At 53.9% G+C, this 25,197-nt stretch overlaps 1 protein-coding gene across 5 annotated transcripts; it reads right to left on the bottom strand.

Moving 5' to 3' along the window:
- Positions 1-3,260: 3,260 nt before the first annotated feature.
- On the bottom strand, positions 3,261-23,292 carry PLEKHF1 (pleckstrin homology and FYVE domain containing 1). Of its 5 annotated transcripts, none has more exons than XM_087421886.1 (2): positions 23,154-23,292; positions 3,261-4,901 (listed from the first exon to the last, which is right to left on the bottom strand). In XM_087421886.1, the coding sequence occupies exon 2, from the start codon at positions 4,884-4,886 to the stop codon at positions 4,047-4,049; it is 840 nt and encodes a 279-aa protein (XP_087278012.1). In that variant the 5' UTR covers positions 4,887-4,901; positions 23,154-23,292; the 3' UTR covers positions 3,261-4,046. The 5 variants fall into 5 exon arrangements, with proteins under 5 accessions (XP_087278012.1, XP_087278010.1, XP_087278009.1 ...); XM_087421884.1 differs by lacking the exon at positions 23,154-23,292 and adding an exon at positions 10,174-10,235; XM_087421883.1 differs by lacking the exon at positions 23,154-23,292 and adding an exon at positions 10,163-10,235.
- Between the last annotated feature and the right edge of the window lie 1,905 nt (positions 23,293-25,197).

The following is a 25,197-nucleotide window of genomic DNA, read 5'->3' on the forward strand; positions in this document are numbered from 1 at the left end:
TGGGTCTCAGTAAGTAGCAGCCACTGCCCCCTTCAGCACCAGTAGCCCCCCTCCATCATCATCAGGGAGGGATAAGATTCCTCGCGTCCTGTGAACTCCTTGCCTGGTTCCCTGCCTCCGGCAGACAGCACCTGAATGTTACCAGCACCCATGCGGGTGGGCCCTCTTCAAGAAAACTCAGCATCTAAAAATCCCAACAGCCCAACCTCACAGGTAGGGCCACTGGCTAACCCCCTGTAGAGGCCTCCCCGAGTCCTGCAGGGACACTGCCCCCCTGCCGAGGGGTGGGCCAAACTCTAGAGGGAGGCCTGCCTGTTGCTCAGCCCCAAGATGCCCTGAGGTCACCGCTGGGACTCCACTCTCCCCCTGGAGTGACCTCCAGCCGGGCTGATTGCAGCCAGGCCGCTTCAGGCTGGCTGAGGTGGGGGGCTCCGGTGCTCCTCAGATGCCTGGGCCTCAGACCCTCCCCTCGCCCGTCTGCATCTCCCGGGAGGCGGGCTGGGCAGGACCAGCCTGCTGCGGGATGCGGAGTCCAGGCACAGCTGGGATGAGGTTCCCAGGTGGCTGGGGCACTTGGCTGGCAGGACAGTTGGTTCTCGTGTCCTTGCCAGGCCTTGCAAGCGAAGCCCCGGGCGAGAGTGGGGGGTGGACGCAGGCCCGGCAGACCCAGCCCTGCGCCAGATCTCAAGCTGTGCTCCGGGGAAAGGGAACATCCGTGAAGAGCAGAGCATCCCTTCTGCCGAGCACTCCTGACCTCCCCCAGGCGCGCCTCCCCCAGGCGCGGGGCAGCGTGGCAGCCGAGGGCAAGGTCAGCTGTGTGGCCTTGACTGAGGGCAACTCCAGAGCCTGGGACGACAGCACCTGCGGGGAGGTGGGAGAGACAGCCTGGCAGGGCAGCCAGCCCCTCTGAGAACAGCCTGGGGGAGCAGGGTGGGGCAGGACCTGGCCTGACCCTTGACCTAAGCCAGGCTGATGAGGTGGTCCCTGTAAGGAGTCAGAGACGGGGTCTCCTGGGTCTCCTCCCTTCCGGGGCCCACATGTCCCGTTCCACGAGGTCCTGACTCCTCCCAACACGTTCCCCTCCCTCTGTGCTCCGCGGCCAGGGGCACTGGACACTCCATCTCACACACTGGCTCAGGGCACATGTTCAGCCTGTGGCCTTTATTTTGCTTCCTAGCGCACCGTCTGCTGTCATCCAGAAATTGTCATCCAGAAATTCTCGAAGAACAGGGGAGGGGCCAGCCCTCCAGGAGGAGCTGAGGACAGCCAGGGCTTGCCATCCCCCACCCACCACTGCAGGCAGATGTGGCCTTAGAGGAGCCTGGTCCCCCTCGGGGATCCCAGGGGGAGCGGGCAGCTGCACAGCCACTCTCCCTGCCTCAGCCACCTGCACACAGCCGTCAGGCAGGCTCTTCCCCGGCACAGCTGAGCTGCCCCTCCGCCTCTCTGCCTCAGCCTGGCCACGCTGCTCCGCAACACACGTGCTCCTCTCTTCAGGGCCTTTGCACCTGCCGTTCCGTCTGTCTGGAAGGCCACCGCCCCAACCGGCATCACTCACTCATCTTCACCACTCTGCGGAGTGCTGCCCTCCGCCCGCCCCCACACCATGCCCAGGCCATGCTCCCGTCACAGCACGCCCGGACGGACACCACCTGCTCCTGTGCCTGTCTATCTCCCCCGCTGGGCCGGATGCTCCCAGAGAGTGGGGACCTTGTGCATCTCCCTCACGCTGAGTCCCCAGCACCCAGAGTGGCATGCAGCAGTGAGTGCGTCTGCAGGGGTGGGGGCCCCAGAGGCTGCTGGCCACTCGAGTCCTTGGGTCCTGACAGGTCCTAACACCCCAGGGCTCAGGGGATCAGCAGCCCTGTCCCCGCCCTGGGGGGTGCGAGAGGAGCGGGCTGAGGGTCCCAGGCTGAGGGCCGAGCCAGCACTCGCCCAGCCCTGGCGAGCAGGACACAGCCCTCAGCCCGCCTGCCCCGCCCGCCTAGGGCCCTGTGCTCTGCGCCCTTGGGCAGACACCTGGAGAGAAGGCTGGCAGTGCCCGGGATCGGCTGTGGGCAGTCCTCTCTGCTGTCCACACGAACACGAGCCGGCTGCTGCTCTCCCCTCCACTAGGCAGGGAAGTTGCAGGGAGGAACCTGCCCCTGCCCCGGCACCAGGCCTGGGGTGAAGAGAGGGGCCGCTGGGCCTGGTTTCTGAGGACACCCAATCTGCCTTCAGGAAGTTGCCCTTCACCCCGTCAGCTGTCCTGCCCTGACCCCTCTGCCCAGGCAGAACCAGCCTGAACCAGTTTGTGTGTACAAACCCTTGTGAGCCAAGGGTTTGTAAACCGATAAGCCTCTCTTGGAAGCACCTCTGACCCTCCCCACCCGGTCCCTCTGCCCATAGTGGGAGGGCTGGCCACGGCCAGGCCCTGGGCACTCATATCACGCCCACCCCGACCACCCTCCCTCACAGGGTGGCCACCTGTCAACAGCCGGTGGAGCCTGCGGACCCTGGGAGCGAGCCCAACACGCTGAATCAGAGTCAGCCTTTGACAAACCCCTCTGGCCTCTGTTTGTTCATGAAGGTTCGAGAACTGGCCAGAGAGGACAATCCTTCCCCAGGGACTGCAGCCCTGATGGGGTTTCCGCACTGTGCCCATGGGCTGGGGGAAGCTTTCTTGCCCCAGAGTCACCACTTCCAGCTGACAGTGACCCCTCTCTCTGCCGCAGGAGGCTCTGGCCAAGGCCGGCCAGGTGACAGGGAATGACTGTGCAGAAGAAAATGCAGGCGATGCCTTGAGGGCCCCGCAACGCTGTGGCCAGGTGTGGGTCAGGCAGCAGGAGGCTGGCGTTCAAGCCCAGCCGCCACACACACTCGCTCTGAGCAAGGCCAGCGGCTACACCCGGGGCCCCCGCTCAACAGCACCACCCCGGGAGCGGGTGGGCGGGAGGCTGCACGGGAGAGCTCTCCACCCGGAAGGCCCACGCAGAGCCGGACAACGGCCCCTTGTTCCCTCTACCCCCTGTCTGTCCATGTAGATAACTCTCCCCAGGTGAACAGGGCTGCAGCCGCCGGGCCCGGTCACAGCACCCGGACGAACTGGGCCGTGTCCTCGAGAACCAGCCACACTGCGGTGCGCACGTCTGGCCGCCCTGCGCTGCCGGTGTTCCCAGGGGCGCCCAGTGTGGTGAAGAGCTGTCAACACTTGCCACCCAGCATGGTTCCAGCCCTTGATCAAGCCGCGTCTGAGCAAGAACGCTCCTAGACTTTTCAACTACGAGTCAATGAACTTTCTTTTTATTATTAAGTCAGTCTGGGTAGGTTTCTGTCACTTGCAATGAAGAGACCTAACAGAAAACACTGCTGTCCCCAGCCCCAGGGAGAGAGGAGGACAGGACCGAGAGAGGCATCAGAGCCTGGACACCTGGACAGTGGTGAGACAGGGCCAGAGGCCTTGGCAGGCCACCCTGCACCACGGGGAGCCCAGGCTGCAGTCCCTGGGCCTGGTGGGCACCCTCAGCACGGCCAGCTCTTGCCTGGCTCTGGAGCCCACATGCCTGGTCTGACAAGGCCCAGCTGGCCAGGCAGGTGGGCATCAGCAAGGTGAGTGGGCAGGCCTTGATTCCTGGAGGCCTCCCAGGCTTGTCTTCCCCGGAGTGTGCTTGTCTGGGGGGCACGGGCTGTGGTTCAAGGCCTCAGGGACAAGGGGACTTCCCTCCAGGCCTGTCTTCCCTCTGGTCTCTAAAGGTGCCTGGGGTTGTCTGACTCCAGGGGTCCTCTGGAGCTACGGCTCATAGGGCTGAGAAATGGCATTTCTTCCCCAAAGATCTAAGTGTTTTGGGTTTGCTAAATGGAAAGATAATTACCTGAAGTGGAAACAGAAGCATGCCAACGTCCAGAAAAAAAGCACTGGGGTCCAGAGAAGGGCCACTCCTGCTTCGCCCGCCACCCGTGGGGTAGGGTCCTCGGGGGCGCTGCTTCGGGGACTCAGGGGCCTGGGCAGTGGCGTCTGCCAGATGGGGAAGGGACTGGGGCCCTCCCTCACGTCTGCAGACCCGGCGTCAGCTGTGGAAGGAGGACCAGGAGACGCCTGAGGCGTAGAACTCCACGCGGCTGGGCCAGTCGCCGTCCCCACTGCCCTCCTTGTCCTCGTCCGAGTCGTCGTCGTCTCCACTGGACGCTCCGCAGACGGCCCCGGCCAGGTAGGCCGGCTGCCCCGGGGACCCCGCGCCCTGCTCCTCCTCCTCCTCCTCCTGCTTTCGGGCGGCCAGCTCGCGGTAGCAGAGGCTGCAGACGCGCAGGGGCTTGGGCGAGAGGCGGGGCAGGAGGAAGCGCTCGCGGGAGCACTCGGCACAGACCACGAAGCCGCACTTGCGGCAGTGGTGGCGCCGCGTGAGGGCGGAGAAGCGCGTCTGCGTGCAGCGCATGCAGATGTCCGTGGCCTTGTCCGGGATCCAGGGCGCCGCGTGCTCCGTGCTGGGCTGGCGGCCCGTGGCCAGCAGCTGCCGCCGCACACACTCCTCGATGTGGCTGATCCACTCCTGGCGCTCCGTGGTGGAGGCGGCCGACACCACGAAGGACTTCTTGGCCGTCTTGATCATCCAGCGGTTCTTGGCCTGCAGGGTCTCGGGCAGCGGCTCTAGCGTCACCTCCTCCAGGGGAATGATGTGCTGGCTGTGGTACTTGCGCTTGTTGAGCACGATGCTGCCGTACACCAGGATGTCGTTGAAGAGGAAGAAGATGCGCGGCTTGGCCTTCTTGCGGCACTCCTTGGTCAGCACGCCCTCGCCCAGCAGCACCCGGCCCGGCAGCGCCAGCGGCTGCCCCGACGCCCCAAAGCAGCTCTCGACGGCAGCGATGCGCTGGCTGTTGATCTCCGTGTTCGCCAGGTAGTCCACCATCTTCTCTGCGCTCGGCTGCAGAGGAGCGGCAGAGGAGGTGTCAGCTACCCGGGCACAGCCAGGGTCAGGACCACACTGCCCACCCCCCAACTCACCAACCCACCGAGCCAGCCAACCCACTTACTACCCCACTGCGACCCCGCGAGCCCAGAGGGCCACCCAACCAAAGGAACTCACGGCCCAGAAGCCGACCCTTAGACAAGTGGTTCCCAGGAGGTGAAGGGGGACTCCCCAGCAAGGGGCATGTGGAAGCAGCCAGGGAGGGGCAGGCAGCAGTGGAGATGGGAACTGAGCAGGATGCCACTGCAGACAGTGGGGGCTCAACCCCGGGGGAGCCTTGGAAGCCGGGGCAGAACACACCTCAGCTGTCCACCTGAGGCCCAAGGATACTGAGCCCCAACTCCCAGCAAGGCTCCCGGGAGCACCAACCAGCCGGCACTGCGGGCCTGCCCCAGGCGGAAGCGTGGAGGTGCATGTCCTGGGACAGTGAGTGCCGGGCGGTTAGGGTGTCTGCAGCCCCAATCCATCACTGACACCCCCCTCCACCAAGCCAAACCACCACAGATCTTGCAGCCCAGTCACTCAGCCCCCGGGAGCCCAGCGGCCCCACTGCCATCACCAACGGTACCACGTGCTGAGTGCTTCCTCCACGTCAAGCATGACTACTCATTTAGTCTCCACTCCAACCCTGGGAGGCAGAACGGCCCTGATAGGAGGGAAAGGGAGGCTCCGCTAGTAAGCAGGGGGCCCAGAGCTTGCACCCCTGGAGACCGTGCTGCTACAGCGCCTTCCCCCATGGAGCGAGAGGCCTCCTCTGTCCTCCTCTGCCAAGCACGAGATGTTGGTGGCCCCAGAGCTCAGCCGGGCTCCCTCTGCTCTGTCCACACACTCCCTGTGATCCACCGGACGCACGGCTTTGAAGATCACCCAGGTCAAGCCTCCAGTCCTGGCTTCTCCACTAAATGGCAGGTGTGGGCGTCTACCCGCCCATGTGATCTCCCACCTGCTCATCTGAGGTCCTCAAACTCAACACGCCCTACACAAAGCCAGTTTTTCCCTCCAGCTCTTCTCCGTAAATGGACCGCCATTCACCCAGTTGTTCAAGCCCCAAATCTAGGGCTCACCCCTGAATTTACTCTTTCCTGTACCCTCAACATTCAACCCATGAGCAAGTTTCATCATTGTATCTCTCACACCTTGCCCGAGTCTGCCCACTTCTCACCACCCAACTCCACCGCTGAATCGACAGCAAGGCGCCATCACGTCCTGCCTGCAGCAGGCTGCCCTGTGCTGCCTCCTTCCTGAGACCTGGCCGCCAGTTCACATCTCCCTTTCAGAAACGGTGTCTCTGACAACCCCCGCGCAGGCAGCTTCTCCCCGCACCCAGGACAGGGCCGGCAAGCTCTGGCCTGCAGGCCAAACCCGGCCCACAGCCTGTGTCTGTAAATAAAGTTTTATTGGAACACAGCCACGCTCATGCATTTACAATTGTCTGTGGCTGCTTTCATGCTGCAATGGCAGAGCTGGGCAGTGATGACAGAGATCACACGGCCACAGAGGCTAAAATGTTTACTCTCTTCCCTGAGTTTGCTGACCCGTTCTCTAGGACGTTGCCCTATTTCATTTTTTCTTCACAGGACTTATCAGGACCTGTATTTTCTCGTCTATCCATTGTTTGCTTGTGGGTTTTCTACTTCCCTCACTCAGTTCTAAGCTCCATGAGAGCAGGAGCCTTTTCCGGTTCAGCTGTATCCCCAACGCTTGGAACAGCACTGAGCACACAGTAGGTGCTTCGTAAGTGGCTATCGAATGAATGCACCTTTCCCAGCTCCTGAGGGCCCGCCATGCATGCCTCAGCTCTTGCTCTGCAGAGGAAGCAGGAGACAGCCGACCCCACCGCCACCACCACCACCACATGTGCACACGTGTACAGGCACACACAGCACACTCCTGGCCAAGCTGATCACACGTGTGGTGTTTCTGGGTCACCACACTGCAGCTCTGTAAGTCAGGCCACCTACGGGAAGCTGGAGTGGGCCCCTCGGGGGCTGGATGCATTGCACAAGCGGGGCGCTGGCCCCGAGTCACACGCCACTCACCCTCTCAGACCACAAGGCGTCCTGAGCAGGGCTGCCCACACCACCTCATGTAAGAACCGCTATTTTTAGGTTGCTGATCTTCGCTTTGTGTTGCAAACCCATCGGTGACAGCCCAGGATAATCACTGGACCTCAGCTGTGGACAGTCTGAACATTCCAGAGGCTACCCCTAGGACCCCTGGGGCTCTCCTGACACCCACCCACCCTCCCCACATAACTTCGCAGCCTGATTTGACATGGCCTGGAGGTTTTCTTGGTAAATACGGCAGGCACCCCCCACCCCACCACAAGCAGCAGACAGGGAATCCTCTTTTTCATTCTATTCTTCTCACAAGAGAAGTGACCTCCCTCCCTTAGGACAGGGGAGGAGAACCGAGCCTGTCCCCACTCCTCTTGGGGCCAGCCTGCCTCAGGACAGCCTCTGGCCCTGGGACAGTGCCTGTGCTGACCCCGCTGTGGTACCCAGGGCGCTGACAGAGGGCGGACAGCATCTGGGAGCAGGGAGGTAAACGGACCTGCTCTTTCTTGGAAGGTCCGGAAGGGCGGCAGGATCCTGGGCTGGCCCTCCTGAACACAAGTGACCCCACCACCTAGGCTGGGCTGAATGTGCTCTCGGTGAGCGCTGGTGGCTGGGGAGACACGCCCTGAGTGTGGCTGGGTGGCCAGGGTTCTGTACGTGACAGTTGGGTGTCACATGTGATCGACACCAGGGCTGGCAAGCCTACACCAAGTCTGACCCACTGCCAGCTTCGTTAAATACAGGTTATTGGAACACAGCCAAGTGTGAGAGACTGGCCTGCAGAGCCTAACACAGTTACTATTTGGCCCTCTCCAGAAGTCTGCCAACCCTGATCTGCCCTGCCACATGCTGTCTGATACATAATGCACCCACTCCAGGGACACACCTGACACAGGGCTGCACCCCTCCTCCTCTTAGCCACAGCCTTTGGGATTCAAGAGAGATGTCTGGGGCCCCAACCTGGGAACCCTGGAAAGTAGGAGTGGGGAGGGTCACCCAGGCCCATCCTTCCGTTAGAGCTACGTGGGGACACTGCTTCTCAGAGAAGGAGGCACGTGGCCGAGGTCACAGCGGGAGGGAGTCAGCATGCTGGCCCTCCACTGTCCCTTGGCGTCTCCAACTGCGGTGGGGCCGGTTTACCACCTGCCCTCCCCCCCTCCAGCCCCACCAGGCCCACGCTGCTCCACGCCGGCCTGATCTCACCTCCAAATATTGACGGCAGTCCTACCACATGCCAGGCACAGTCCTACTGCGCTGGGCTCCGCGTTACCCAGGGTGCTGGCGACCAGGCCCTTCGTACCAGACTTCCTGGTGGGAGAGCCAGACTAGAAAGCACGTCAGCAAGGAATTTCTGATCGTGAGTGCTAAGGGCCACGAAGAAAGAGGCTGACGGGCCGGGCAGGGCTGGTGGCCAGGCAGGGCCTGGTGAGGAAGCGACCTTGCACCAACCTGAGGACTGTGAAGGAGCCAGCCATGCAAATGCCCGAGGGAAGAATGTTCTGGGCCCAGGGAACAGCTCCAGGAGCTGACCCGTGGAGGCCACAGAGGAAGGAGTGAGGGGCAAGAGGTGCGGTCAAGGGGCCAGCAGGGGCCCGTCTTGCAGGCCCAAAGGCTGAGAGGAGGAACGGAGTTTTTCTCAAGTGCACTGAGGGGAGTGCCAGGACCCAAGTGTCCTCTCCTCAGAAGGGCGGCCCCGCCTTGGCCAGCCCTGTGCTTCCCGGAAGGCCCTCCTCCGTGAAAAGAACGGTAATGAGGAAAATAAACCAGAGGTGCCATAGACTGAGAACTTACAGCTCACCGGGCACAGCGGGGAGCACACCACAAACGTTATCTCATTTAATCCACACAAATGCTCCACCGGGGAAGGTGCCACCTCCATCATCAAAGTCACGGCCCAAGGTCCCAGCTGAGAGACCGGGAAGCCAGCTTCCTATTTTGAGCTGCTGCTGGCTGATCTTAATCAAAGACAGAAGCAGAAATCCTCAAGTCCAGAGGGCGGGGCCCATCTCCAGAAGCCTGATCCCCACCCCCACCCCCCAGGTCAGGGGCCCCTTGGGGGCGCCTACGCAGATCCATTACCTTGGCTGGGCTGCCTAACCCCCTCCTTCCTTGGGGTGGGCTGCGGTGGGCACGTCCCTTAGCTCAGCTGGGCAGCCGCAGCTCCCTGTGTTTTGGGCTGCGTGTGCAGGGCAAGCTGAAGTCAGTCATCTCTCGGCCTGCACAGTGACCCCAGGGGAAATTATGTGCCCAGGAACACCCCAGCACTAAGTGGAAATTATGTGCCAAGAAGGAACCTGCAGTGATCCTCCTCTCCTCCCTGGCTCCTGACCCTCTCTGCTGGTGAGATAACAGCTTTGTTCAAATTCCAAACTGAGCATTTCCTTAGGGCTTCCTTAGGGAGATCAAGTTTCAGAGCGACTGGGAACCTCCATGTTCCCGCCTGGAAAGGGAGTCGAGGACACCTTGTCCCTGCTGTTCAGGGAGAGAGAAAGGAAAAGAGATTCCAGGTAATTCCAGGCTGGGAAGGAACTGCCATGTCTCTGGGCCTGCCTCAGTTACTTCGTCTGTGAAATGGGAGATTAAGCCCGGCCCTGCTTCCTTTAACAACTCCCACCAAAAGTCACAAACTCAAACGCTTCAGGGGCCAGGCGGTTCCTAAATGCAAGGCCAATGAGGACCGAGGCCACCCTCCCTCGCCTCCCCCCTCCGCTGGGGCAGTTGTCCCAGCCCGCTTCTCCAGACCCCGCAGACTAAGACAAAAGAGTGAGGCCCCGACGGCGGCGGGAGGCCGGACCTCCCCGTACCATCACCGGACCACGGGTGCGCCGAGACCCCTGCAGCCCCAGGGCGCGGGGCCCATAGGCGCCTGTGGACTCTCCTCTCACTCGTCGCCCATCCCTCGGGGCCCCTGCCTGGACTCCGGACCCCTCACCTGTTCTCACCCGCTCTCCTGGAGCCCGTGCAGCCGCCACCCCGCCAGCCAACAATAAGGACCCTTCTCCGCGCCTCTGCTCGGGGCCAGAGTCCGAGGCGGCCCTGGTCGCGCGCCCAACCCGCCCGAGCCCAGAGGCCACCTCGACGGGGCGGCCTGGGGAGCTCAGAGGAGGCCGGCGGGCAGCCTTCCTGCTCCGCGCGCCGCAGCCCGGCCGGGGGCCTTACCTCCCCCTCACCTCCTCGGCCAGGGTCCCGCTCCCCGCCCGCCACTCCGCGCTCGGCCACCGCGCTCCGCTCGCCGCCTGCCGTCCAGCCCGGCGCCGCCCACGCCGCCGCGTTCCACTCTCCCGGACACGCCCCCGAGGCGGCTCCGCCAATCAGAGCCCCGGCGCGGGCGGGGCGGGGCGGGGCGGGGGCGGGGCCGGCGAGCCCGAGCGCCCGGGAATGGTGCGCGGGCGGAGCGGGGCGGCCGGGCCGAGGCGGGGCTTCCTCCCGCTCGCTCCCGGGGCCGGTTCCCCGGTCTGAACTGTCCTCCCCCCGCCGTTTCCCCTTCCGTCCACCGCACTCCGCGCCCCGGCCGCTCTCGTCCCGCTGGAGGCTGCGTCCTCGCCCGGGGACTGCGCGCCAGGGGAAGGGAGGGAGGCGCTGGGGTCACTGCGCCCGAATTCTGCTGCCCCGGCGGGCCTCCCCGCTGCCAGCTGACATAGTGGTCTCTTCTCAGTAACAGGGATTAGTGATCATGTCAAAAATCAGCAGCATTTTTACCTATTTTATATTTTCAACTTTTTATAGTGGGGACTTGCGAACATGCGTTTAAGGAAAGAGAGATTAGTTTAATGGACTCCGTGCACCCATCACCCAGCTCCAACATCACCAGCTGATTAGGACCCCCCACCCCCTCCCGTGCCCACTATGATACGGGAATGAAATTCCCAGCCTCCCTCTGCCCTCCTCCCAACACTTCATCTCACACCGGCTGCTTTCCGTTCCTCAAAACCCCAAGGTTGTTCCCACCTAGAGCGTTTGCACTTCCCTTTCCTCCAGATCTTCCCACGCCTGTGTTTTTGGCGTTCAGGTCTTAGCTCAAACTGTCACCTCCTCAGAGGCTTCCCTGACCAGGCAAAGCAGCTCCCTGCCTCCACCGCATCACCCTCAACTGCCTCACCCGGCTTTATTACCTTGTGCAGCAGTTCTCCCAACCCGTAGTCATCTTACTAGGTCACTTGTTTACCCGTTCATGGCTTGTCTCCCCGCCAGGCTGTGCACCCTGTGGGCTGGACTGTGTTCCTCTTGTTCATTCACCTATCTCAGGTGCTGAGAACGGAGTTGTGCCTTTGTAGAAAAGCAGTAAACATCTGCGGCACAGATGCAGTTTGTCTTGCCGATAGGGCGGACCCTGGGCACTTCGGAGAGGGGCTGGCTCCCACCAGTGCAGTGCCTGCTGGGCCAGGGCCAGGGCCAGGGCCAAGGCAAGAGAGAGCAGGAGGAAGAGCTGACCCCGCTCCCAGTGCCTCGGTCCAGACCTTCACTCGGCCCAGGGCTCCGGCCTGCAGGGCTGGTGCCAGGAGGCATGAGCTGAGCAGTGGGGACCTGCGCTCCTGGGTGGTGTAGGCAGAGGCTGCGAGGGGGCCCCAGGGCTGGGGATGTGCCTCTCCCAGCCCAAGTGGACCGGGGCCAGGACATGGACTGAGAAGGGAGGAGATGGGGCAAAGGAGGAGAGAGGAGGGAGAGGCCAAGAGAAAGAGGAGGGTGGATGTGAAGGGCAAGTGAGGGGGCCACCAGCTGTGGCGGTGGAGACCCCGCATCCCACCACCCCCACTGCTGTTACCCCGTCAGCAAGGACAGACAGTGCTCCCTGGGCATCTGGCAGGAGCCACAGCCCCACACAAGTATTCAGACATTTACAAACGCACTGCCAACATTTCATACTGAGAGATTTCACACAAAGATCAGGATTTTCAGCTTCTCTTACATCCGAAGATTTGAGAGGCTGGTCCCTGTCTCCACACAGAGCTGTCCCTTCAGATGGGGCGCATGTTCTCCTGTTCACTGCAGTCCCCCGGTCTTTTCCCTCTTAATCCACTTTACCCATGTACGTACCTCCAGCTGAATAAGCATCTGAATTGATGCGTCCTGACAGTATAGCCAGGCCTCTACGCCGTACAGAGGAGAAGGGACGAGGCCCCGAGATCCCAGAGGCTGAGTTTTAACCAGAGAAGTCAGTTGGGACATTGAGACACTGGGAAATGCCATCCCAGTGTACACACTGCCTGTCGCCGGGGGAGTGGAGGGGGAATTGGAGCTGAGCCTTCAAGGCTGTGTTCTGTGACTGCCTCAGTGCCAGATCCCCCACCTCCCTGGCAAGAGGGGGCTTCTCAGGGAAGGTGGGCCCTGCCTGGGGTGCAATGGCTGTGGGAAGGGACCTGGAAGGCCCTGTGAGGGCAGGGCTGTCTTATTCGCAACAGCACCCTGGCATCTAACCCCATGCCTGACACAGAGCAGGTGTCCAGGAAAAGGAGGCCTTTTCTATGATTCTGGAAAACTAGAGGGAAGATGCACAGCTTGTTGGTCCTGGAGTCAGGAGACCCCCAACTAGCCTCATCTCACTCCTGGTCCAGGGCCCACTGGGGCCTCAGTCTCCTCATCTTCCTTCCGAGGCTGACACCCTGTGGGTCTGGGTGGAGCTCTGGGAAATCCCCTGGAGGCAGCCCGAGTTTGGATCATCCAGTCTTCCACCCCTTCCCAACAGGGACCAGCTGTGGGCGAGAAGACCTGGGCGGAGAGCCGTGCTCCTCCAAATAAGAGGAAAAACTCGTGACTCAGGGAAAGGCAGAAGTTGAGTCAGCCAAGCCACAGGCTGTGGAAGAAATGAGGTCTCCCTGAGGCTTTTCCTGCTCCTCGGGTAAGAAGCCCTGTCTGAGGGGAAGCTGGCCTCCCGCCTGCGGGAACCGGCTTTCAGGGAAGCGCAGAGGCAGGGTTTTCAAGTTAGGGCTTTGGGCAACCACCTCTGCAGAAAATGCCAGATTTTTTATTGGATCATTTCTTAAGTTCTAAGTGCCACACTCTGTGTGCTAAACGCTTCCTTACTGCCTTCGCTGTCCCCAGGCCGACCTGTCCCTCCCGGGTGGGGGCTTAAGAGAGCGAGACAGACAGCGAAGCAGTTGGGGGGGAGTAGCAAGACTGACACAGATGTTTCAGTGAGAGAGAGAAAACAAATGGGGCAAAATAGGAACCATGCATGACTCCAGGTCAGGGGTTGGCAAACTTTTTCTGTAAAGGGCCAAATAGTCAACCTTTTGGGCTTTGTGGGCCAGGATCCCTGTGAAAACTACTCGACTCTGCAGTTGGAGAGGGAGAGCAGCACAGACAGCCAGCCAGCACGCGGGCAAGCTTCCCCGGGGACACCGCCGTCTCAATGTCACGGCATTTTCATGTGTTATGAAACATCATTCTTCTTTCCGTTTTTTTCAACCACGTAAAACTATAAAAGCCATTCTGAGTTCCCGACAGATACGAAACCAGGCTGCGGGCCGGAGCTTACGGCTGTTCACCACGATTTTCTTGCAACGCTTCTGTCAGTTTGAAAATATTCAAAACAGAAAGTTGGGAAAACAAATAAAGAAAAAAGAAAAGGAAACAGGGGTTGTCCTGCTTCTCATGAGCAAATCTTGACCTTGACTCCAAATCGATTCACTTCCCATGGTTCTCCATGCTGCTTTCTTGATCACTAACACGGCTGAGCCCTGAGGCTCAGAACCACGGCAATGTGGGACACTGGGGAAAGATTTCTGTAAACAGTTACGGAGATTAGTTTTAAAGGAGGAAACTCTGAGGTCCTTATTTATTTATTTATTTATTATTTATTTTTTGAGGAAGGCTGGCCCTGAGCTAACATCTGTTGCCAATCTTCCTCTTTTTCTTTTTCTCCCCAAAGCCCCGGTACGCAGTTGTGTATCCTAGGTGTAGGTCCTTCTAGTTCCTCTATGTGGGACGCCACCTCAGCATGGCCTGATGAGCGGTGAGTAGGTCTGCGCTCAGGATCCAAACCAGCGGACCCCGGGCTGCTGAAGTGACACACGCGAACTTAGCTGCTACGCCACTGGGCTGGCCCCAGGAAACCCTGAGATGTTTAGAAACTGTGATTTCAAAAGAAAATCTCTCCAGATGTTTGGATTTTGGATTGCTGAAGTTCTGGGTTTGAAATTGAGAGCTGGTTCACCCTCTGCTGAACCTCAGCCCTGCAGCGATGTCCCCACCCCCGCTGCCCTGCCTCAGCAGTGTCAATATTTATTCCTTTCTCTGTGTGTGTGCCCGTGTTTGTCATTCCAAGGCTGCGCATCCTTTTCATGTTTGTGGGCATTTTTCTGCCTGTTTCCCATTGTGGGTGTCCACATGAGGCTCTGACCAGGCCAAACGGGAAAACAAGAATAACGAAAAGAAACACTGCCCTTTGAAAAATGCTTCAGAGGGATGAACTAAATGCTGCAGCTAAATATAATCTTCAGAGTGGTTCAGACACGCCTAGTTTCTCCAACGGGATAAAGCCAAGAGGCCCCTGACCACACAGATCTAACAAAGTTTCATCTGGGTCATTCAATCGTTCAACAAACAGTTACTGGACACACTTTGCACCACTGCGGGACGGGCAGTGGCTGCAGAGATGAATGAGGCGCTGTCTGTGCCCTTGTGGGGCTCACACTTGAGCACGGGCAGACCGGTGAACACATATTTACCCATGAGGATCGAGAACCGCTCCCCCGGAGCAGAGGGCACGGGTCTGACCACGTGTTCCTGGAGGGAGTATAAAACGACTTTGGAAAACCATTTGGTGGTGTCTACCAAAGCTCCACATACCGGTACTGTCCTATGGCCCAGAAATTCTCCTAAGTGTGTCTCCCCGAGAAACGAGGGCCATGTCTGCCAGATAAAAGCACAAGAGTGATATAAAAACATCATTCATGATAGCTCCAAAACGCACACAACCCCAATATCCACCACAAGTGTGACGGGTGATAAACAGTGGCACAGTCGCCGCACTGCCTCCTCCCCGCAGTAAAGAACACTACTCCACAAGAGAACCTACATCTCATACGGATGAATCGCACAGACCTCACACCGAGCAGGAGAAGCAGGACACAGAAGAGGATATGCTGTATTGTCTGAAGTTCAAAAAGGCAAAGCTTATCTACCACGGGGAGAGGAGTCAGAGTAGTGGTGACCTAGGAAGGACGCTGGCATTGATTGGGAAAGGGTAAGAAGGAGCCCTCTGGGGTGCTGAAAATGTTTTATATGATTTTATTTATTTTGATCCTGGTGATGATTCTACATGTGTATGCATATGTAACAATTGATAAAAGTGTTCACATAAGATTTGTGCACTGTATTGTATGTATGTTATACCTCAACAAAATAAAAGTAACTAAAAAAATCTGAGCCTGGGAGTGGAGAAGGCATGCACATCCCAGTTCCCCACAGTCTCCACTCCTCCCTCTCGGCTACCCTCTGAAGGCTAAGTTTGTGGCTCCTGCAGGAGGCACCTTCGACTGGTGTTTCTGGGGTGCCTCTCGCAGCGTACCCCTGGAGTCCGGGAGGGGCAGGCAGCCAGGGACGGAGGAGAGCAGACGACGTTACTGGGATTTTCTCCCACACACTGGGCCCAGCCCCTTACTGTGGAGGCAGCCATGAAAATGCATGTGATATTGTGATCTCTAATAAATACATATTTGTTTTTGTCTCCCATTCCTGGCACAGAGCTCCTAAAACCCTTGAAATGTCTGAAGTGACGAGAGCCATAAAGGTGTCTTGTTATGTGAATGAGGTAACTTCTGGGAAGCACCTAAGGATGGGGCCCTGTTGCCAAGACAACTGTGGACAGATTTTTGGTCTGGTCTAACAGGCAAATCCAGCAAGCAAACTGCATAGGCTTTAAGTCAGTACAATAAAATCCCTCCTGTTCTGTGAAGCAGCCGTGCAGGCCATCTTCAGCCTGTGTCAAATGACCTTGCAGCCCCACACCTCACGACTGAAGAGGTCAGCTGGACAGATGCACAACAGGAAAGATAAAGGGTATCTCACTCTCACATGCCCAGCTGCATTTCTTAGAGATGGAGGGACTGATTAACGACCCTGGTCCTTGCCTCCCTCCATGCATAGATAACGTCAGCATCTCTGAACTTGTTTGATATCCAACAAGGAATTCTTCCTTATGTTACCTTCAATGTAGAGTCTGCAATGTAGAACGCCGCACTTAGGCTCACAGCCTCGCAGCCGCTCCAGCAGAGCGTCTGCTGGACTGTTTCCCGGGGTTCCAACTCCTCACGCTGATTATTGAATAAACTTCCTCCTTAATATTACCTAGACTCTTGATTTCAGTTGACAGAACCAACCCTGTCATTAGGGGGTTGGAACTTTCATCCCATCCCCCTGACCTCTGGTGGGGGAGAGGTGCTGGAGGTTGAATCAATCGCCAATGGCCAAGGAGTTAATCAATCATGCCTCTGTAATGAAGCCCCCATAAAAATGCAGAATGATGGGTTGGGAGAGCTTGCGGGTTCGTGAACATGTGGAGTTTTGGGGAGAGTGATGTGCTCGCTTGGGGAGGGTGTGGAAGCTCTGCGTCCTCTCCCCATCCCTTGCCCTATGCATCCTTTCCATCTGGCTGTTCCTGAGTTATATCTTTTTACAATAAACTTGTAATCTAGTAAGTAAAATGTTTCTCTGAGTTCTGTGAGCCCCTCTAGCAAATTAATCGAACCTAAGGAGGGGGTCATGGGAAACTCTGATTTGTAGTCAGTCAGACAGAAGCACAGGTGACAACCTGGACTTGTGACTTGCGTCTAAAGAGAGGGGCAGTCTTGTAGGACTGAGTCCTTAAGCTGTGGGATCTGACGCTATAGTGTAGAAGGTGTCAGAATTGAGTTGAATTGTAGGACACTCAGCTGGTGTCTGAGAATTGCTTAATGGTGTGGGGAAAAAAAAAAAAACCACACATTGGAATCAGGTGCAGGGTATTAATGCAGCGCTCAACCTCCTGCTGCAGGGATCATGGTTGACTGAGCCCCAGAAGCTGCTGCTCTGGACCACTCCTTTCACGCTCAAGGCCCCACTTCCCCCAGGCTGCTCCCAGACCGTGTCTGAGCATGCAGGGGTGCTAATACTGGTCCATTCCAGGGAGATGTGGCATCATGGCAATGTCTTAGTCAGTTTGGCCTACTATAACAAATTATCACAGACTGGGGAGCTTAAACAATAAAAATTTATTCCTGACAGTTCCAGAGGCTGGAAGTCTGAAATCAGGGTGCCAGCATGGTTGGGTTCTGGTGAGAGCCCTCTTCTGGGGGGCAGATGGCTGTCTTTTCCTTGTGTCCTCACATAGGAGAGATAGCTAGCTAATGCTCTGGCCTCTTCTTAGAAGGGCCCTAATCCCATTCAGGAGGGATCCATCCTCATGACCTAAGTATTTCCCAAAGGACCTCCTCCACCTACCATCACACTGGTGAGTAGGTTTCTACGTGACTGTTAGAGGGACACACTCCATCCGTGACAGGCAGTCTCGGCTCAAGGATTCCCCATTGGCCTGGCCGATGTTTTCTTGAAACTGCACTGCAGTTTGAGACTCCTTCTCCCTCTCTTTCCAGGTCGCAGACTGGCATAGTAGTCTGCAGGCTTCCCCACCCTTCTTGGGGGCCTCTTCTTTGTCCTTCACAGGTCTTCCCTACAGTGCATCTCCTGCATGTCTGCTGCTGTCTGGGTGTCGGCTCATCGGGAGACCCTGACTAAGCACAGATGTACCAGTGGTACTCTTCTCCCACCACTCAAGACCCCAGTCTCCAGACACATTTAAAGTCTCTGGATGTCCCGCCTCTGCTCTTCCCTCCTTTACTTCCTGTCCCCAAATCCTCATCTCTCTCCTCCTGGCCAGAGGAGGGGACGGAAGGGCTCTAATTCACCCTCTCTTCGCGTCTCTGGGAAGTTTTCTTTTTTAATTTGTAATAAATTCATAATTTTTAATTTTGTTTTTTTAATGAGCTATGATTGACATATAACATTATATTAATTTCAGGTGTCCAACATAATGATGTGATATTTGTATATATTGTGATATGAGCACCACAATAAATATAGTTAACATCCCTCACCACGCATAGTTACAAATTGTTTTTCTTGTGATGAGAACTTTTTTTTTTTTGTGAGGAAGATCAGCCCTGAGCTAACATCTGCCAATCCTCCTCTTTTTGCTGAGGAAGACTGGCCCTGAGCTAACATCCATGCCCATCTTCTTCCACTTTATATGGGACGCCGCCACAGCATGGCCTGACAAGCAGTGTGTCGGTGTGCACCCGGGATCTGAACCGGCAAACCCCGGGCCGCCTCAGCGGAGCGCGCGCACTTAACCACTTGCGCCACCGGGCCGGCCCCGTGATGAGAACTTTTAAGATTTATACTCTTAGCAATTTTCAAATATACAATACAGTATTATTAATATAGTCACCATGCTGTACATTACATCCCCATGACTTCTTATTTTATAACTGAAGTTTGTACCTTTTGACCCCCTTCACCCATTTCACCCACGCCCCATCCCCTGCCTCTTTCTGGCAACCAGCAATCTATTCTCCGTATCTTTGGGTTTGATGTGTGTGTGTGTGGTTTTTTTTTAGATCCCACATGTAAGAGAGATCATACACTATTTGTCTTTCTCTGTCTGACTTATTTCACTTAGCATAATGCCCTCTAGGTTCATCCATGTTGTTGCAAATGGCAGGATTTCCTTCTTTTTTATAACTAAATTATATTCCATTCTCTCTTTCTATATATATACCACATCTTCTTTATCCATTCATCCATTGATGGAACTTCGATTGTTTCCACGTCTTGGCTATTGTAAATAATGCTGCTGTAAACACAGGGGTGCATATATCTTTTTGAGTTAGTGTTTTGGTTCCTTTGGATAAATACCCAGAAGTGGAATTGCTGGATCATATGGTAGTTCTATTTTTAATTTTTTGAGGAACTTCCATACTGTTTTTCATAGTGGCTGCACCAACTTACATTCCCACCAACAGTGCATAAGGATTTCCTTTTCTCCACGTCCTCACCAACACTTGTTATTTCTTGTCAAATTTTTGATAATAGCTATTCTGAAAGTTGTGAGGTGATATCTCATTGTGGTTTTGATTTGCATTTTCCTGATGATTAGTGATGTTGAGTATCTTTTCATGTACCTGTTGACCATTTGTATGTCATCTTTGAAAAAAGAAGGATCTATTCAGATCCTCTGCCCATTTTTAAATCAGGTTGTTCTTTTGCTATTGAGTTGTATGAGTTCTTTGTATTTTTTGGATATGAACCCTTATCAGATATATGATTTGCAAATATTTTCTCCCATTTGGTAGGTTGCCTTTTCATTTTGTTGATGGTTTCCTGTGCTGTGCAGAAGCTTTTTTAGTTTGAGGTAGTCCCACTTGTTTATTTTTGCTTTTGTTGTCAAATCCAAAAAAATCATTGGCAAGACCTATGTCAAACAGCTTACTGACTATGTTTTCTTCTAGGAATATTATGATTTCAGGTCTTACATTCAAGTCTTTAATTCATTTTGAGTTAATTTTTTGGTATGGTGTAAGATAGTGGTCCACTTTCATTCTTTTGCATGTGGCTGTCCAGTTTTCCCAAGACCATTTATTGAAGAGACTGCCCTTTCCCCATTGTATATTCTTGGCTCCTTGGTTGTAAATTAATTGACCATATATGCATGGGTTTATTTCTTCACTCTCGATTCTATTCCATTGGTCTATGTGTCTGTTTTTATGCCAACATCATCCTGTTTTTATTACTATAGCTTTGTAATAGAGTTTGAAATCAGGAAGTGTGATGCCTCTAGCTTTGTTCTTTCTCAAGATTGCTTTGGGTATTGGGAAGTGTTCTTTCTTCTTTGCTGAGGAAGATTGGCCCTGGGCTAACATCCGTGCCCATCTTCCTCCCACAGCACGGCTTGATGACTAGTGTGTATGACCACGCCCAGGATCCGACCCTGTGAACCCTGGGCCCCCAGAGCGGAGCACACAAACTTAACCACTACACCACCAGGCTGGTCCCTGCCTGTTGGGAAGTTTTCTTGAGACAGAAAAATCATCATCTCTTTCGTGATGCACTCTATTCCTGTTTCTTAAGGGAAACTCCAGCAGCATCTCCCTCAATAGCCCATCAAACCTCCCTGCGTAGACTCCTTGGAGAGGAGGAGGAAGGACACTGTTATCAACAAATGGTGCTGGAATAACTAGACGTCCATAGGCAAAAAAAGAACCTGGACCTATGTCTCAAATCTTATGCAAAATGAACTCCTAATGGATATTAGACCTACATGTAAAACATCAAACCCTAAAACTTTTAGAAGAAAACACTGAAGAAAATCTTTGTGAGCTTGGGTTAAGCAAAGAGTTCTTAGATAGACACCAAAAGCATGATCCATAAAGAAAAAATTAAAAATTGGACTTCATCAAAATTAAACTTTTGCCCTGTGAAAAACACTTTTAAAATAAAAACAAAAGCCACAGACTAGGGGTAAATATTTGCAAATCACATATGTGACAAAGGGATATATATCCAGAATATATAAATAACTTTCAAAACTTAACAAAATGGAAACAAACAGCTCAATTTAAAAACGGTCAAAACTTGCCAATAGACGCTTTACCAAAGAAGATATATGGGTGGCAAATAAACACAGGAAAAACGCTCAACATCATCAGATATGAGGGAAATGCAAACTAAAACCACAACAAGATACCACTACATACCTATCTAAATGGCTATAAAACCAAAGCAGAACAAAAAATGGTAATGCCAGGTGCTGGGGAGGACGCAGGGCAGCTGGAACTTTCATACGTTGCTACTAGGAACGCAAAACGGTGCAACCACTTGAGAAATAGTTGACAATGTCTTAAGAAGTTAAATATACCCTCACCATGTGACCCAGCAATCTCGCTCCTAGATATTTACTCAAGAGATATAATGACGCTTGTTCACACAAAACCCGTTAACAAATGCTTATAACAGCTTAATTCACAAAAACCAAAAATTGGAAACAGCCCAAATGTCCTTCAGATGAATGGATGAACAAAGTATAGTATATCTGTACAAGGAAATGAAAAGGAACTCAGGCATAATAAGAATCAAACTTCTATAGATCCAGCAACAAGGATGGATTGCAAGTGCATTACGCTACAAGAAAATCCCAGACTCAAAAGCTACATGCTGACATTCTGAAAACGCAGAATTCTAAGGATGGAGAACAGACAGCATTGCTTCTGGTTAGGGGTAAGGTGACTGCAAAGGAGCAGCATGAGGGTGACTTTTGGAATGATGAAAGCACTTTTGTATTCTGAATGTGGCAGTGGTGACACTGTATACATCTGCCAAAACACTTAGAACTGTACACTAAAAGAATGAATGTACTATAAATTAAAAATGAAAACAAATATTAGTAAAATAAGTAATTACATAATTTGTAATTTAAAGTCTCATAGCACATACAGCATTTCCTGTATCTGCTCTTTACATGGTTGCCAACTAACTGGAATGTGTATGTGTGTGTGTGTTTTCCTTTCAAAAGTTCAGTGTTGGATTTTCTAAAGAAATAGCAAAGTCTGGGAGCTGGGGTTTGGTGGCCATCTAGGCCTCAAAGAAAATCACACTGGAAAAGTTCCAAGTGACCTATTGTTAGGAGAGGAGAAAAGAAAAGCAAGCACAATTTTCCATTGTAAGAACTCTCTCCCAGGGTGTAAAGGTCCTTCTGACCTTCTCCTGGGGATTCTTAGCTATTTCCTGTTCTGAAGGCCAGGGCTCAGAACTTCCCCTCCCTTTTCCAAAGCCACAGGTGGGAATTTCCCAAGCCGGAGTCAGAGTTTCCCTCCCTCAAACCTTAACAAGCAGAGCTCTGAATAAGTAAAAATCCACCGGCAAGATCAAAGACATACAATAACAACAATAAAATGCAAAACCCTCCCATACCTAGTGAAATAAAATAAAACTAGAAAAAACAAACAAAACAAAAATTAACAATCTAGGCATAGAAATGGCGTTACAAAGGCCAGGGCAAAATATCACGCAAAAAATTTTTCTGAAGGGATGACTAAATTAAGAGAAAGGAGATTTCAGAAATGAGCCTAGTTCTTAAGGCTGCCCTGACCCTTCACCTCTGTGGGGGAAGAGGGAGAATCCCCCTCTGCCCTTTCCCTTAAGGCTCTTATGGCTGTCCAAATAATTAACAAGACAGGTTAGCAGGAGAAAATAATACCAAGTTTAATAACATGTATACATGGGAGAAACCAGGGACACTGAGTTTCTCAACACAGTGGCAGAGATTCTCGTCTTAAATACTATCTTCAGCTAAAGGCAAAGAAGGATGTTGGGGGTGGGTGGCTTTTTGGGATTTCAGAGGGGGAGAAGACAATTTACATGAAGAGGGAAATGTAAATATTTGTCAGACAATGCTTTGCAAGGCCACCTATAAAGAATGTGGCCGGAGAGACAGGAATTATAGTAATCAAGAGTATGTACATTTAAGTCTTCTTCTTCCGTCCTGATAAGAGTTTTCACAGACAAGGTCATCCCCCCCGCCTTCCCACTACACAGAGGGAGATACCTTTACAAATGTAAATATTTGGTAAACCGAACTTTGAAAAGAATGGGCTTAGCGAGGATGCTGCCGGTCTGTCTACACCCAGAGTTAAATTCCTTTAGGCAGTTAGTGGGGGAGGTCAAATGTCCATCAGAGAAAATAATCAAGGTAAAGAGACATATTTCAGGGTGGCCAAATTTTGATCTCCCACACCTCCAGCCCCCAAAGCCATAGGGAGAACGAAGAGGGAGAGAGGCCAAAATGCTGGGGCGGAGGACACTCAGAAACACCTTCCCATTAGAGGAAAATAGACAGAGGTTATCAGCCCCTTTGGGAAGAGCTGCAGAAATTTTGACTGTCTTCCACGCCTCCACCATCTCAGGGTCTTACTGGAGTAGCGCGAAACCACCTGGCCTCAATGTTTTGACTTTTCCTGGCTTGGGAGCACAGCGAGAGAATGCAGACAGAACGGTCCCGTCATGGTTGCTCTCATTTTCTCCAGCCACAAATTCCACAGGGATTCAGAAAATAGATGACTGCTGTTGGGTCTGAAAAAATGAAGAATGTCTCCCCACCTAGAATGCTTCTAGTACTCACCCTTCTCCTGCCTGACGGTTGATGGTGAGCCTCTTGATCACCAGCTGCTTTGCCATCCAGAGTGGGCACTGCCTCATTGGTGCTGGGGAGCGTCCCCAGGAGTTTTGCCTGGAGCCTACAGCCAGGCCCCTGTAGGAACCATGGGGCAACAGGTCTACCAATGGAGATACCCTGACCTCTCCCTTAATTCCCCCCTCACCAGCCTGTAACAGCTCACAGGGATGTCCTGAGACCCTGGTGTTACAGAAGAAGTTATACAGAGAACTTAAAACAGCCAGTGTGGGGATTGGCCCTTGCATTCCCTAAGGGCCTTTTATGGTGCATGTGTGCATGTGTATGTGTGTGTTGTAGAAACTTTAAAATACTTGTAAAACAAACAACAGACAAAAAAACAACAGCAACAAAAAAACTCCAAATCTTCCATCAAATTAAATCACAAGGTTTAAAAAACAAACAAAACAGTACCCAAAGGCTTATCTTGAAGTCCCTCCCTCGCCTCTCCTACCCTCCCCCAAGTCAGACAGCTGTGATCTCTTGAGCTGATTTGTCTCAGCCATCTAGGCTTTTTAAAAGCCTCATAGTCAGTGTCTGACAAGACTGAGGGTTTCTGAGCCCCTCGGAGTCCAGGGGACTGTGCGTGAAGTCAAAGACTGAATTTGCAGCTCCTTCAAGGAAGAAGTCAGCAGAGCTGAGGGTGAGTGAATTAGCACAGAAGAGTCCAAGGCGGTGCAAGCGCACAGGTCTTACTGCTGCTTTCTGCATTGTGACCAGGGAGTGCTTTTGGAATATCTATTTCCTGTTTAAGAAGTGAGTCCCTTCTGGTTTTCATTCTCTGGTATTAAGACTGCCCTGAACCTCCTGTTCCCTCCCCCTACCGCCCTCCACATGAGCATCCTGGTCGCATGGGCCTCTGGCTACACCCAGTGTCAATTAGAAACAGGATTTCACCTGGCCAAAGGCTGTTTGACTATCTGGAATCCAAATCTCCTGACTCAATTTACATTTTTCCTGAATTCATCATGTAAAGCACAGAACAGACTTTCCCAATAGGCAGTACTGCCTCTAAAGGAAAGTCAGAATGCATGTATTTTCTTCTGGTTTGAGACGTTCCCCAGTTCTGAGCCCAGAGGGGAGCTTTCTTTTCAAGGTCATTGCACACAATTGGGCAGGTTGTTCACTGCACGAAGATGCTGGGCAGAGATGAGAGGGGCTGAAATCCAGCCTTCACTCCGCCTGCCCAGGTGGGTCCTGTAGGCTGCACCAGTCCAGAAGGGGCACAGATTTTTAAGTTGTCAGTCTAGAAGGGGAGCTTGCAGATTATAGAGACCCTTTTCCTATCCACTGCCCACAATACAACCCCCTTTGAAGAATTATAGGACCTCTCATTGCACAAGGCAATCCTGAGGCTCCTACAGGCAGGGCGGGCTCCTACAGGCAGGGCGGGCTCCTGGGTCCCTTGGAGAACAGCCTGGAGACGGTCCTCATGAGATTCATGTTTAAAATTCATGGTTCTCAACCGTGGGTGATTTTGCTCCCTGGGGAACATTTGAGAATTTCTGGAGACATCTTTGGTTGTCGACTCAGGGGATACTCTTTTTTTTTTTTTTTATTTATTTATTTTTTTTTAATTTATTTATTTTTCCCCTAAAGCCCCAAGCGATAGTTGTAAGTCATAGTTGCACATTCTTCTAGTTGTTGTATGTGGGACGCGGCCTCAGCATGGCCGGAGAAGCAGTGCGTCTGTGTGCGCCCGGGATCCGAACCCGGGCAGCCTGCATCGCAGCGCACGCACTTAACCGCTAAGCCACGGGGCCGGCCCTCAGGGGATACTCTTGACTTCTAGTGGGTGGAGGCCAGAGATGCTGCTAAACATCCTACAAAGCACAGGACAGCCCCTCTTTACAAAAAATGATCAGCCCAAAATGTCAACAGTGCCACTGTTGAGAAATTCTATCCAAAATGAACGTCACAAAGCCATCTGATAAAGCAGACTGTCCTGTTGCAGCGTGTCGCGTGCCTGGCTCTGCACCAGCTCCCGATAGGT

Source organism: Ceratotherium simum, chromosome 33 (genome assembly GCF_057802395.1).
Source record: "Ceratotherium simum simum isolate JZ-2026a chromosome 33, ASM5780239v1, whole genome shotgun sequence".
NCBI classification, from domain to species: domain Eukaryota; kingdom Metazoa; phylum Chordata; class Mammalia; order Perissodactyla; family Rhinocerotidae; genus Ceratotherium; species Ceratotherium simum.